The sequence below is a fragment of the Rhinolophus sinicus genome, chromosome X, assembly GCF_036562045.2.
Source record: "Rhinolophus sinicus isolate RSC01 chromosome X, ASM3656204v1, whole genome shotgun sequence".
NCBI classification, from domain to species: Eukaryota; Metazoa; Chordata; class Mammalia; order Chiroptera; family Rhinolophidae; genus Rhinolophus; species Rhinolophus sinicus.
The window spans coordinates 69,795,427-69,808,971 of NC_133768.1; the positions used below are offsets into that span (position 1 = coordinate 69,795,427).

Here is a 13,545-nt window from a genome sequence, read left to right on the forward strand (position 1 = left end):
TTTCCAGTCCTTTCTGATGAGTTTGTACATCAGTACCCAATCAGTACACAAGTGGATAATTGTGGACAAATATACTAAACTTGTAAAAATTACATGTGGATGGTATAAAGCTGTGGGAATTTCATTTTAGGTCCTATTCAAAAATTATTTACTACTTAACACTTAATAATCAAACAAGCATCACTAACGTATTGACTGCCTTGTCTAACTGGAGGGTAAGAAAAGGATTGTAAGAGGCACTTACCAGTAAGGTGTGTGATGGTTTTTAAAATATGGCTGCAAAAAAAAATGACTTTTCCCATCAAGAGTTGGAGTCTATAGTCCCTTTGAATCTCAAAAGAGGTCTTATGACTGTTTCAACCAATGAAATACAGTAGAGCTGAACCTATGTGACTTCCATGGCTAGATCATAAAAGGCCATATAGCTTCCACCTTTTGTACAGGGAACATTTGCTTTTAAAGCCCTGAGATGCCCATGTTGGACAGGCTATATGTGGCAGTTTTGGGTGATAGTCCCACATGAGCCTGTCCCTCAGCCATCTCACTCTCAGCTGTTCCTGTTCCCAGCTGCTTCAGTCATCTACCTCTTTCAAGTTACCTTCAGCCAAGCCATCCTAGCTGAGTCCCCAGACATCCTGGAACAAAGAAAAGTAGTCTCCACTATGTACATTCTGAATCACTGACTCACAGAATCTATGAATGTAAATATCAGTTATAGTTTATACCAGTGAATTCTGGAATGGTTTACCTGTAAGAGTTATGTGTCATGCTGCAGAAAATAGCCACAGGCACCCAATAGTCATGAAGCCAATGTGTTATCAAATCAGCCAGAGTTGAGCAAGTGTGAGAAAATGAATGCAGAGTTTTAAATTAGCAGTTCATATTTGGGGGGGGGGGGGATTTTTAACATAAACTTTTGTATTTTTGATATCTCTTGGAACAAAGGAATATTTGACAACTTTGAGCCTGAATTGCCTCAAGACAATAATAGGCAAGGTGAGCAGAGGCCGGACCATTTTGATAGAGCACCTGATCCCCAGTTTAACCAGATTCTTGCACAGCCAGCTTTACTCACATACATGTTAACCTGTGGCCATGTGAGTTGCAATCCCTGAACTAACAGGACCTACTGGGTACTAGGATCTTGCTAGGTGCTAAAACTATTAGCAATGGAACTTGGCCTAGGAACAGTAAGGCAAGGTAAAGAGACCTCATGAACATTTATGTGTTGAGTTTCTTGATAACTCCTTTAAGTTCATCCCAAAGTCCAAGGGAAAGTAGGAATGGTACTCTCCTAGAAGTTCTCTTGGCTCATACGTAGTCCAGCTCAATTCATCAGTTTAGGAAACTATATAGGAAAAAAACTTCTTCTCCACCAGAGTCCTAACAACAAGAAAGAGTGGCCATGGGTCTCTCTGGTGTCTCAAGAAATCATCTGCAGGCCCTGAAATAAAGAAAATAATATCCCTCAGCTCTCTAACAGATGATGAGGTGTTGAATATTTGTTGCTTTCACATTCAGACATCTTAGACTCATAGCTCTGCTATTGTTTCAGACTAGATCACTTAAACGAAATGCATTATATCGCAAATGTTCCAAACTTACAGTAACACCCTTAAAGTCTCATCAGGTCTATTTTCCATTCTTCAAAGGTCTTGTCATCATAATTATAATGGCCATATCTTATACAGAAGCTAGAGTAGGCATAATTTCCTATATTCTTAATACTTAGTTTCAGTTTGTTAATAGGTGCTTAAATTTAGGGAAAGAAAAAGAGAACCATAATAAGATTGCAGCAATGAAGCATCAGGAAGACATAGAGAACCATCCTAGGCAGGAACAGAGATACTCACAACCACATAACCCACCACGTCTCAGGCTACCTTCTCCCAAGCCTGACATTCACCCAGGAGAGTATAATGAGAGAAAAATAGGACAATAACTACAATCCAACTGGATGCATTTCCAGCAAATACACGTGAGCTATATCATGGCAACGTGCAAAAAAAAAAATCAGTAAAAATGAGCTTCCTCTGATAGGATATTTATCCAATATCTCTACAGTTTGAGGGATAACTAGTTGAAGTAAAATCATGAAACAGTTTTATTTTTCCAATAACTGCCTTACTAGTGCTCATTCTATCATTCCCCCTCTTTCTCCTGGGTAACGGGATTATTTACATCTCAGTCTTGTTCCCCAACTTTTCAGTCACTTTTGCTTATTAAAATAAGTTGAGCTGTTAAAGATTTGGTTCTATGTATTTTAAAATGCCAGTTTCTCTTTTGATTCAGAGTCCTCCTCATCCCTCTAGGATATCTATCTACTTATCTATATCTATAGATGATAGAGATAGAAAGATAGAAAAGATAGATAGATAGATAGATAGATAGATAGATAGATAGATAGATAGATAGATAGATAGATAAGGTCTTGATTCACACAATTATGGAGGCTGTAAAATCCCACAGTGTGCTGTCTGCAAGCTGGAGAGCCAGGAAAACTGGTGTGTAGTTCAAAGGCCTGAGAACTGGAGAGCTGCTGTGTAGACGCCAGTCTGTATTAGAATTCCGGGAAATCAGGAATGCCAAAGACAGAAGAAGATCAACATCCCAGCTCAAGTGGTCAGGCAGAGAGTAAATTCAATCTTCCTGTGCTGTTCTGTTCAGGCCTTCAATGGATTGGATGATGCCCCCCACACACACACATTGGGGAGGGCCACCTGCTTTACTCAGTTCACCAATTCAAATGCTAAGCTCTTCCAGAAACATACTCACAGATGAACCCAGAAATAATGTTTAGCCAGATACATGTATATGGGCATCTCATGGCCTAGTTGACACATAAAATGAACCATCACCCCCTCCTTCCCTGTGTTTAATCAGATGGTTTGAGAATTTGGAGGAAGTGGATAAAAAGACACTCTTTATCTGACTACTTAGGGTAAGATTGCTATCTCCATGTGATTAATCATCACTGTAGCTCAAGTTTGATTTCTATAAAGCCTGCTGATAAAGACTCACACACAAGAAGCTTCCTTAGGTTTTGCTGGCAGCCTAGAAGGTTGAGCCATATCTTGCATGTGACTCCTAGCTGATGACCCTCACACAACATTCCTGTGAGTCACAGATCTCTTTGCCATATTCTGTAAGTTTCTGGTAAGCCTGTATCTCAATAACTATCTTCTCCCCAGCAACAACTCCAGAGCCTATAGACATGGTAGGATTTATTTTTCACACCTATCCAGAATTAGGCACTTTGGTAGGGGGTCAACCCCAGTCCTTTCTCCACTTAGCCACACCATCACAACATCTCTGCAAAATGTTCTTTCCAGGCTCCTATAGCACCTAGGTAGCTCAAAATCCCAGTAGTAAAGCAGATATCCCGCAGAGGAATGAGAAGTGAACCTTGCTATCTTGTAGATATCCCTAAACTTTATTTACAATTCTTTTAGGATCCTACTCCCTTAGCTTTGAGGAAGGGAACCAATCAAATGCCACCATCTACCATAGTTACAGGAGATAAGGAGAGGGGATAGGTTCTTTTTTACAAATACGGTATTTCCCCAAATGTGAGCCCAGTTTCCTCCTTCCCAGTACTACACTACACTTCTATTATTTCAGGGTAAGAGTCATCAAACCAATTCACCCTCTTCCTGTCCTTCAGGGCACATGAGTCCCAAACTAAAACTCCTGTGTCCTTCTAACTTAGCCTTGGACATCTTTAAAATTTTGTTCTTAACAGGTTGTTATCTAGCTCCAACTCCTCAGAAAACTCCAGGGGATAAGAAGAGATCTCAATCAATACTTCATAACATTTTAGTAAAGATAACATTTCCAGGACAATTTTCACCTACCTTTAAAACACCACTTTCATTATAACCAACCTTCTATATAGCATAACACCTGATCTGGAAAAATATACAAATGTATGCTTTCATCCAAGAATATTTGGTGGTTTCAAACAAAAGACTTGTCCCATATGGTTCAAAAAGACAACAACAACAACAAAAAGACAACAGCAAAACATTTAGCCACTAAAAGAAATAAAAATCCACTTGCTGAACTTCATATTTAATGGTTAAGTCACAGTAGTTTCTCTACTTTAAGGAGATTCTTTCTAGGTGATTCCTAATTTTCATAAAAACTTTACTGTATTACTCTAAATACAGCCCCCTGAATGAAAAGTAATTCAGTTGTGGATTCATTCAGTCAACAAACATTCACTAATCACCTGCTTGGTATAAGGAACTCATAGTCACTGGATATGCAAAATAGAACAAAGAAGATGTGTTTTGGGACTTCATGTTGAAGTCCCAAAGACAAGTTGATCTAGCTAAGGAAAGAATTCCGCTCTGCCTACTCTTCAAATTTTGTTAGAAACCATCTAACGTAAAAAAAGAAATGAGTCAACTTTTATTGAAAATGTATTAGGTTCTGTGGTATGTACTTGATATATGTGATTTACTTCTAACAATCCCTGTTTCACAAAGGAAACAGAGATCTTGATAAGTAATAGACCCAAAGTCACACTTCAAGTTAGTAGTAGAGACAGGATTTATACCCAGACGTATCTGATACCAATAGCTTATGTTTCTAATCAGCGTCCTTTCAGCCAATATCACTAATACAGCTATCTATATGAAAAGTTGTTAACTGTGAGAAAGAACCCAGGAATCACTAGTGTTCTTTTAAAAGAGAATTATTGGGTGCAATTTTGTAATTTGAGCTTTTGGAGCTATATATTAATATAGCTATTGTGAACATCAAGAAGGAATATATCTGCTAAGAAGGACTCCTTATGGTTAATAGGGCCCAAATTCATAATCAGTGTCTAGCAGCCATTGTTTATAGAGGCCTCTCACACTATATATCAGGGGAAGCTGCAGACCAAGCTGCCAAGCCTCCTGTACTATGTTCCTCCTGGCAGAGCTGACCCTTATAAAGGAGTTCCTGGAATCATATTTTGATCACTTGCTAAACTTCATGGGCTGAGACCTACCCCATCCAATCAGAGTTGTGCATCTATATCCTCATTTGCATCTTTACCAACCAATCAGAGCAGCTCCATAATGGCCAATCAGGATGCACAATTTTGACCAATCGGGACAGTGCTATTTGGACCAAACTGTGCAAATTTGGATTCCTCATTTGCACAAAAATGGGACAGTCAGGGACCAGGTCAGGCACTTTTTATATATAAGTGGGCCTCCCCTTTGTCTTGGGGGAGCACAATTTCGGTTTCCGCCTGAGGCTGTATTTGCCTGTTTTGCAAACTGTTCACCTGAATAAAGTCTTTCCTTTTACCACAGGCCAAATTGGGGATACCTGTTGGCACTGGATTGGTGACAGTGACCTTTATGTTGACACCGTATCTCTCTAAAAGCACGTATATAAGACTATACAGAGGGTGCCAAAAAATGTATACACATTTTAAGAAAGGAAAACTATATTAAAATTGTAATACTCAATATATACCTATAACAAAAGACAGACACAAGTCATGTTTGACTTCTGCCGTTACAGGAGGTGCTCAGAGTGGTTACCATCAGTGTCCAGACACTTCTGATTATGGCAAACTACTGCTTGAGCAATGTTGACCAAAGTGTCCACTTGTATACATATTTTTGGCACCCCCGGTATATGCACTAGGCATATATTCTTCCTTTATTCAATGTCTCAGCAAGTTTAGCAGGATAGGGGATTATAGAGGCGTTTGGAGCCAAACCTAGAGGCAGTAAGCATTTGTCTGGCTTGTCTGGCCTCAGAGCACACAACTCTTGGTTCCTTTATCACAACCAACATCTAAGGCAGATGGCTTTGGAACTGACTTCTGCATGTTATATACTTAACATCTGAGATCATTCAACGGAGGTATTTGTAGGGGTGATTTGGAGGTTTGGAAAGAAAAGCAGGAAATAAAAAGGCTCCTTTCCTCCAAAGACTGTGGTATCAAAAACATCACATAAATTTACATAAAATGGCCAAGATCTGACAACTGGACTTCTCCCTGAAGATTTACTTTACAGATCATTTTGAAAACAGCAATTGCATTCAGGAAGCTGCCTCCCTTTTCTCAAAATGAAATTTTGAAACAAAGCTGTGTCTTAAAAGTGGTTTGATGTGTGGAGCCAGCGAAAATATTTTCTGTGTGGTACACGTGAACATAATCAGTGAGGCTGCTTCATTCTGCAGGATGAAGCATCTTTCCAAAATGAAACTAAGTAATTTTTAAGTTTTTGAGGCTAGCTGATTAAAAAAAGAAATTAAGAGAAATTATTGGGAAGGATATATACAACCCGCTACCTCCTTAACTCTTTCTGACAAGTCCCCTGCTCCCTCCTCACCCTAGCCCTCGTTCTAAATTTCCTAGAAGGGAAAGAATTCAGAGGACAAGGTGCGCAATAGTGACTGTGCTTAGTGCGGGGTATGTGGGGGTGGGGGGGATAGGAAGGTGGCCCGCGAGAAGAGGACAGAAAGCAAAACCAAGGCCTGGGGCGCGAAGGGGAGTTGTGGAGGGTGTTGCAGACCCTCCTAGGTAAACAGAGAAGGGCAAACTCCAGCCGCAGGGAGGTGATGCCACTTGTGGGCCCTCAGATTGGAGCGGACTGAGATGAGTGACAGGGAGGTGGGCGCTGAGGCCTCGCGCACAAACAAGCGGAGAGAGTTGTTCTGTGCCTGTGCACGAGGCGAGGGAGGGGGGCCGCGCTCCTGCTACACTGGCTGAGGGAGTTGGGGGGCGAGCTTGTTGGTGACGCGGGGCCCTCACGTGACCGGGAGCTGCAGAGCGACGCAGCCTTCGGTGCAGTCGTCACTCCTGTCTGGGTACCAGCTCCCCGCTGCCCTGCGCACGGCGGGCTGGCATCGGGCCCGGGGAAAGCAGAGCAGGTAAGGGCCTGGGGCCGCGCGGAGGCCAGGGCGGCAGCTGCCCGCCAATTCCGGAGGCCGGCGCTGGGGATCAGCGCAGCGGTCCCCGCCGGCTTTCTCCACACCCGGAATTCTTGGGAACATAGTGACCCCCCTCCAGGGGGTGGGGATGCTGAGGCGGCAGGGTCCCAGGGAGGGCAGCAGAGCAACTCAGCAATGGGAAATCATCCCTCGACGTTCTGCCGAAAAATGATGAACCCAGTGTGGGGAGAGGCGGCGGGAGACGCGGGGAGGGAGTGGCCGGGGGCATCGGCGGGGGTCGGGGCCGGGAAGGGGCCTGGCGGCGGCGGGTGGACACCCAGCGCTCTACTGCAGCGGCCCCGGCTCCCCCACTCCCACTCTCTGCAGGTCTGCGGGTCCAAGTGTTGGGGCTGCGCACTCCGGACGAGAATCGGGAGAAGGCGGAGGCAGCAAGGATAGGCCCAGGTGGGTGCGGGGGACACTGGAGGAAGGGCGGGTGAAGAGTCCAGTCTGAGACATGCCCCTCCCCCCCGAGTTCCCCATGCCTGGTTCCTCGTCTCCCGTCCTCCATTTTGGTGTCTGCTGAGCTCTGGGAAAGAATCCTGGGAAGGGAAAAAATGGTGGGCTTTGGGGGAGGGAGGGAAAAGGAGAGAGCAGGAGGGAGGGGCTCGAGTTGGAGGTCCCCTAGAGGGCGCACGAAGCTCCTAAGGTGAGAAAAAAAACGAAATTTAAAAAACTTTTGATATCAGGGTTCTGAGTCCTACTGCTCAGTGTACCTAGCATTTAATCTCTCCTTGCCCTTGTCTTACTTGTGTTCAAAGAAAAACAACCAGAAAAAAATCATGGCAAATATTCACCAGGAAATCGAAGAAATGGAGCAGCACATGCAGAATGGAGAGGAAGACCGCCCTTTGGGAGGGGGCGAAGGCCACCAGCCAGCAGGAAATAATAGACGGGGACAGGCTCGCCGACTTGCCCCTAACTTCCGATGGGCCATCCCCAATAGGCAGGTCAATGATGGGATGGGTGGAGATGGAGATGATATGGAAATGTTCATGGAAGAGATGAGAGAAATCAGGAGAAAACTTAGGGAGCTGCAGTTGAGGAATTGTCTGCGTATCCTTATGGAGGAGCTTTCTAATCACCATGACCATCATGATGAATTTTGCCTTATGCCTTGACTCCTGCCATTTTCCATGAGATTAATATTCCCACTGTTTTCTTTTTCCTTGCATTTCCTGATCTGCCTTTACTGATCCGTTTGCTGTGAACCTTATGTAATTTCCATGTGTCAGGTGGGTTCTGTATTACCAGCTTCTAATTGGAGATTGCCTTGGCACCCAGTCTTAAATTTCTGTCAACAGCAGTTTCACCCGTTTGCATGGAAAAATATAAAGTTAATAAAGCAATTAAAAAGCAATCTGTACATTTATTATCTCATTAAAAAACATATTGAACCTTCCGAAAAATCTTAAATCCCCCGTGCTGTTGATTGGGACATATTTCTCTGTGGTTGGATAATCTTGTAACTTTTTTCCCTTTTATTTGGAATTTTAGAAGCAATAAAAAACAATTTTTCAATGAGTCTATGAATGTAGTACAGGTACATAACAATTACTGGTTCTACAAACTTAAAGGAGAGAACTTTTAGTATCTTCCAGCCTCACCTGGAAGAATAAACCCTCCTTTAGTACGATATAGTCCTTTAAAGAGATGGTCTTCTCTGCTGTAAAATGGGGAATAATGCTTGCCTTAAATGGCTGCTGAGTGGAATAGATGAGGTGTGGAACTCTGTAGAGCTGCCTCCAATGCAATTCCCCAGTATTTAACAGGACCCTGGTCCCCATCAGGAACTTGAGAAGGACTAAAGGGAGTTTTCACACATGCTCACAAGTACAGAGGGCAAAAATAGGTGGCTTCTATCCACCCTTTGTCATTCCTCTGATATTTGCAATACTGCTGCCTGGTTACTGCTGTGTCAGGTGGGTGTACTTCCCTTCTGCTGGTTCCTGTTGCTGTTGCTGATGTGTTAAGAGTCCTCAGGGTCACAAAAAACCCAGATTTCTCTGGAGTCCCTGGTGAGCTAAATTGCCTTTTGACTGCTGTAGAAGTGTTGTGGAGAATGCCTTATCTTCACTTTAGAGTTGTATTTATCCAAGTGAACACCATTCCTATGGTTCTTAGTCTTACTTTGGTTCTTAACAAAATAGCCCTTCTTGGTTTTATTTTTATGCCCCTCTTCAAAGAACTCAGAATACACTGGGGCCTACCTCAGGAGATTCATTTAGATGTCTCAGTGGTATGTCCAGCATAGCACTATTTCAAACCACCAAAACAAGCTGAAAGCTTTGTTTTGCCTGTTTTTGCCCTTTTCAGGGATTTCCTTAAAAGAGCATGTGGGCAGGCCTGCCCAACCAGTTTAACAGACTTACCCAGAAGACATGTAAATTACGTTAGGGGAACACATTTTAAAGCTAGCTGAAATACTCCTTTCCCATTTCTGTCTCTTCCACACCTGAAACAATGAAACTGCTTTGTAAGTTCTTAAAAACAATACTAAATATTTGGCATTATCATTTTTATGTGAGTGTGTGCCCTTCTCAAGACAAACATTTTGTCTTAATCATCTTGGAACTCAATTTCTAGTGTAGTGTCTGACAGGTATTTAATTATTAATCATTCTGATTGATAATTAACTATAATGGAGTTCAGAACCCATCAATACTGTTCCTAACTGTACTTTATAATTAAGTGGGCTAAGGCAAGTAACTACTTACCTGGAAAGTATTACTTCTAATTTCCAGAGGAATATAGCAAGAAAATTCTCTAACCCAAAGTCCATTATTTTTTTAAAATCTTGTATGTACCAGTGTTTACATAAACACAGACCACTTACTTGCATCATCTAGGGAAAATGTTAAAAATGCTGACACTTCGGTGTCCTTCATACTTTCAACCCCCATTGTCACCCCCATATCACCTGATCAGTAACTACTGTTTTGACAGTTCCTCAGGTGCATCTGAGTTTTGACAACATAGGCATAAAAAAATGCTGACAGTGATTACACCACTTCACACTGTGATCTAAATTATCTTACTTGATTCCACGTGAATATACGAGTACCTTTCCAAAATATATTTCTAAAATTGGATTGCATTAAACAATGAATGTATGTCTATATTTAAGCCAGTACTGTTTTTATCTTTCCAGATATCCTATTAAATTAATGCACTTGATTCTATTAATAAATTTATAATAATTATAAATTATTAAATAAGTTAGGCATCATTTCTATGCAAGTCTGTGCCCTTTTACAACAATGATTTTTGTCAATCATCCTGGAGTTCAGTTTCTAGCATAGTGCCTGATATAGTAAATATTTAATAATAATTCATTTAATTATTTTTTTATTAATTTTATTAATATTAAAATGTTAAACAATTTTAATTTAAAATAATATATAACAATATTATTGAGTCTTTGGGGGTGATTTATTTCTTTGCACCATATGTTTTAAAAGTTTCGATGAGGAACATTTTAAAATGTAATACTTTTTGTCAGAGGGGCAATAGATTGGGGGAGGAGGAGTCTCACTTTGTGATATGTCTGTTACATTGCTTTGTACACCTGAAACTAATAAAAAAAATAAAAAATAAAAACTGTCAAGTCAAAAAGAAAATAAATAATACTTTTTATAATTTATGTAACACAAGGTCATTATACATATTTGGATTATGCAGAAGATATAAGGAATATAAACAACTCCATAGTCCAATCATCCAAAGATAATACTTGTAACATTTTTTATTGTCATCCTATATTCAGTCATGATAAAGCCAGGCTCAGAACTTCTTAAGAAGAATACTGCCTCTTTCAAAGTCCCTGCCAATGAGACATTTTTAGTTTGTTTTGTTTTGTATTTCTCCTCTCCACTCATCAAAGCTAATTGGATCACATGTGACCAACTTTCAATTAGCTCCTGTTTTTCAAAACTGTGAAAATAACAGTCATCACGCTTCAGCAGGTCTCCCTTTCACTTGGCAAATTTGGGAACATTAAGTGAATCAATTTACTTATAGAACAGGACAGAACTATTTATTTTTGAAACTTAAAAGTTGTCCCATAAGTAGAAAAAAGACTGGATTACATGAATGAAACATAAAAGATTCCATTTTTTAATTTTTGTGCAGATAGCATGTAATGTTTCTCATTTAACCAGTTGGAAGGCTTTCTAAGTGATATAAATATACATAACTAAATAAGCCATTCTTATAAATTCAAAAATCTTAATATTCATTTGTATATTCAACTTTACCCCAAACATTGTTTTAAAAGTTACAATTAGCCTGTTTAGAAATTTATTCTTTCCCTTGTAGCTGATGGAATATATTTTGTATTTAGCAAAACTAAACTTTGATGCATTTCATATGGAGAGAGAAATCTTCAGATGTATGCCAATTTAAAAAATAATAATTTTCCCACAAATGAAAAGAGCTTTATTGTGTTTCCGGTTGTAAAATACACATTCTAAAGTGGGTTTTGTTGTTGCTTTGAAACAGAAGAGAAAATGTATTAAGAAAAATTTTAAAACTTCCTTTCAACACCCTATTTCCTTTACTGAGACCTCATAAGTGTAAATTAATTTTGTTTTTATCTATTTTCCTTAAATTAATAAGTATTACTCTCTATATTAAAGTCAGATTTTTAAAAAAGGAAGCAAATTAAATGTGTCAATCAACTTAAAGACAATGAAGAACTTGAAAACTTTTTGAAAAAGCAACAACAAACAATAATGAATTTCAAATTACTTCTGAATCCTTTAGTTAATAATATAACTTAGTAGTTACTACCATAACAATGCCTCATTTCATTACTCTGTTTATTGGTAAAATGGAGATAATAATTTCTAGGGCTGCTGTGAGAACCAAAGAAGTTGAAGAGAGTGGAAACTGTGTTAACTGCTTCTTATGTTCATCTGAACATGCAAGACCCAAGACCTTCAGATTTCCCTCAGTTTTTGGAAGTAATATTCAAACTGTATGTCACAAGCCAACTCCATTTCTCTACTGTGGTGAGCCACCTCCACTTACCCTCTGCCATCACTACTGATTTCTGTAGACACCTCAGTGTGCCAATATTCCAATTTGTCTCCTACAGCATTGTGCATAAAGACATTCTACCTGACTTAGAATTGTACTAGCTTAAGTGGGTACTACCGTGTTTCCCTAAAAATAAGACCTAGCCAGACAATCAGCTCTAATGCGTCTTTTGAAGCAAAAATTAATATAAGACCCAGTCTTATTTTACTATAATATAAGACCGGATCTTATAAGACTGGGTCTATATAATATAATGTAATACCCGGTCTTATATTAATTTTTTCTCCAAAAGACGAATTAGAGCTGATTGTCCAGCTAGGTCTTATTTTGGGGGAAACACGGTATCTTAGTGATGTCTGGACTATGGTGTGATGTATATTTTTATCAAAAAGATCTTTTTCTCAGCTTGGGTTTTTGGGTTTTTCATGTGTTCAACCAGCTTCCTCTTTTCCATAACATTCAGATATTAGGGGCTGGGTCTTGCTTTTTATCCACTTTGACAATCTCTGTCATATAATTAGAGGGCTTAGACCGTTTCCATTTAAAGTGATTATCAGGATGGTTGTCCCACAACTCGGTAATGCTCTATTTATTTTCTAAAGTTTTTTTCTCTGCTTCATTTTGAATTATTTCTATTGCTATACCTTCGGGTTCACTAATCCTTTCCTTTGCAACGTCTAATCTCCATTAACCCCATCTAACATATTTTTTATTTCAGACATTGTAGTTTTTATTTCTAGGTGTTCAATTTGGGTCTTTCTAATAATTTTTTTTTTTTTTTATATTCCAGGACTGTACTAAACATGTTCAATCTTTCCTCCAGTTTCATGAAAATATGTGATGCAGCTATAATATCCGTTTTAATATCGTTGAATAATTCTAACCTCTTTGTCATTTCTTTCTTTTTTTAAAAAATTAAAGTTCATTGGGGTGACAATTGTTAGTAAAGTTGCATAGATTCCAGGTGTACAATTCTGTAATACATCATCTATATATCACATTGTGTGTTCACCACCCAGAGTCAGTTCTCTTTCTATCAACATATATTGGATCCCCTTTACACTCATCTACCGCCCCCCACCCCCGTATCCTCTGGTAACCACTAAACTATTGTCTGTCTAATAGCTCCATGCCGCAGTTCTCAGAACTGCAAATATTCTGTTCTTTTCATCTGACAGTGCTACCATTCCATGTCTAGCACTGGGCAGGTGGGTGTGGGGCAAGCTCTGGGAGGGTGAGGGGGTCGGCTAGGCTTCCTGCCTATGCCTTCTGTCCTCTGCTTGGCAATGAGGGCTTAAACCGCTGTTTTCACCCTTCTTCTCTCAGTCTTTGCTCCAAGGTCTCTGCCGTGAGCATTGGGTTCAGCCATGTTATATGCTGATCCCTCAGGCAGGACTGTGGGCCATAAATGGAGCACTAGTAGTCTGAATTCTTCCCTCTCCCGTGACTGCTGTATCTCCGGAACACAGGGAGCTTCGAGCTCTGAGCTCAGGTCTGCTCCTGCGCCTGCTCGGCCCATGTCTCCACACTTACCCCTTCCCTCCTTCTCCGCTCACCAAT

At 40.2% G+C, this 13,545-nt stretch overlaps 1 protein-coding gene across 1 annotated transcript; it reads left to right on the forward strand.

Annotated features, from left to right (window-relative positions):
* The first annotated feature begins 6,822 nt into the window (after positions 1-6,822).
* BEX3 (brain expressed X-linked 3) lies at positions 6,823-8,305 on the forward strand. The gene is made up of 3 exons (XM_019719570.2): positions 6,823-6,885; positions 7,273-7,350; positions 7,707-8,305. Exon 3 carries the CDS (start codon positions 7,728-7,730, stop codon positions 8,064-8,066), a length of 339 nt encoding a protein of 112 aa, XP_019575129.1. The 5' UTR covers positions 6,823-6,885; positions 7,273-7,350; positions 7,707-7,727; the 3' UTR covers positions 8,067-8,305.
* The last annotated feature ends 5,240 nt before the right edge of the window (positions 8,306-13,545 follow it).

Excerpts from the sequence above, each read along its gene's own strand:
- BEX3 (XM_019719570.2), top strand. The coding sequence starts at position 7,728 with ATGGCAAATATTCACCAGGAAATCGAAGAAATGGAGCAGCACATGCAG.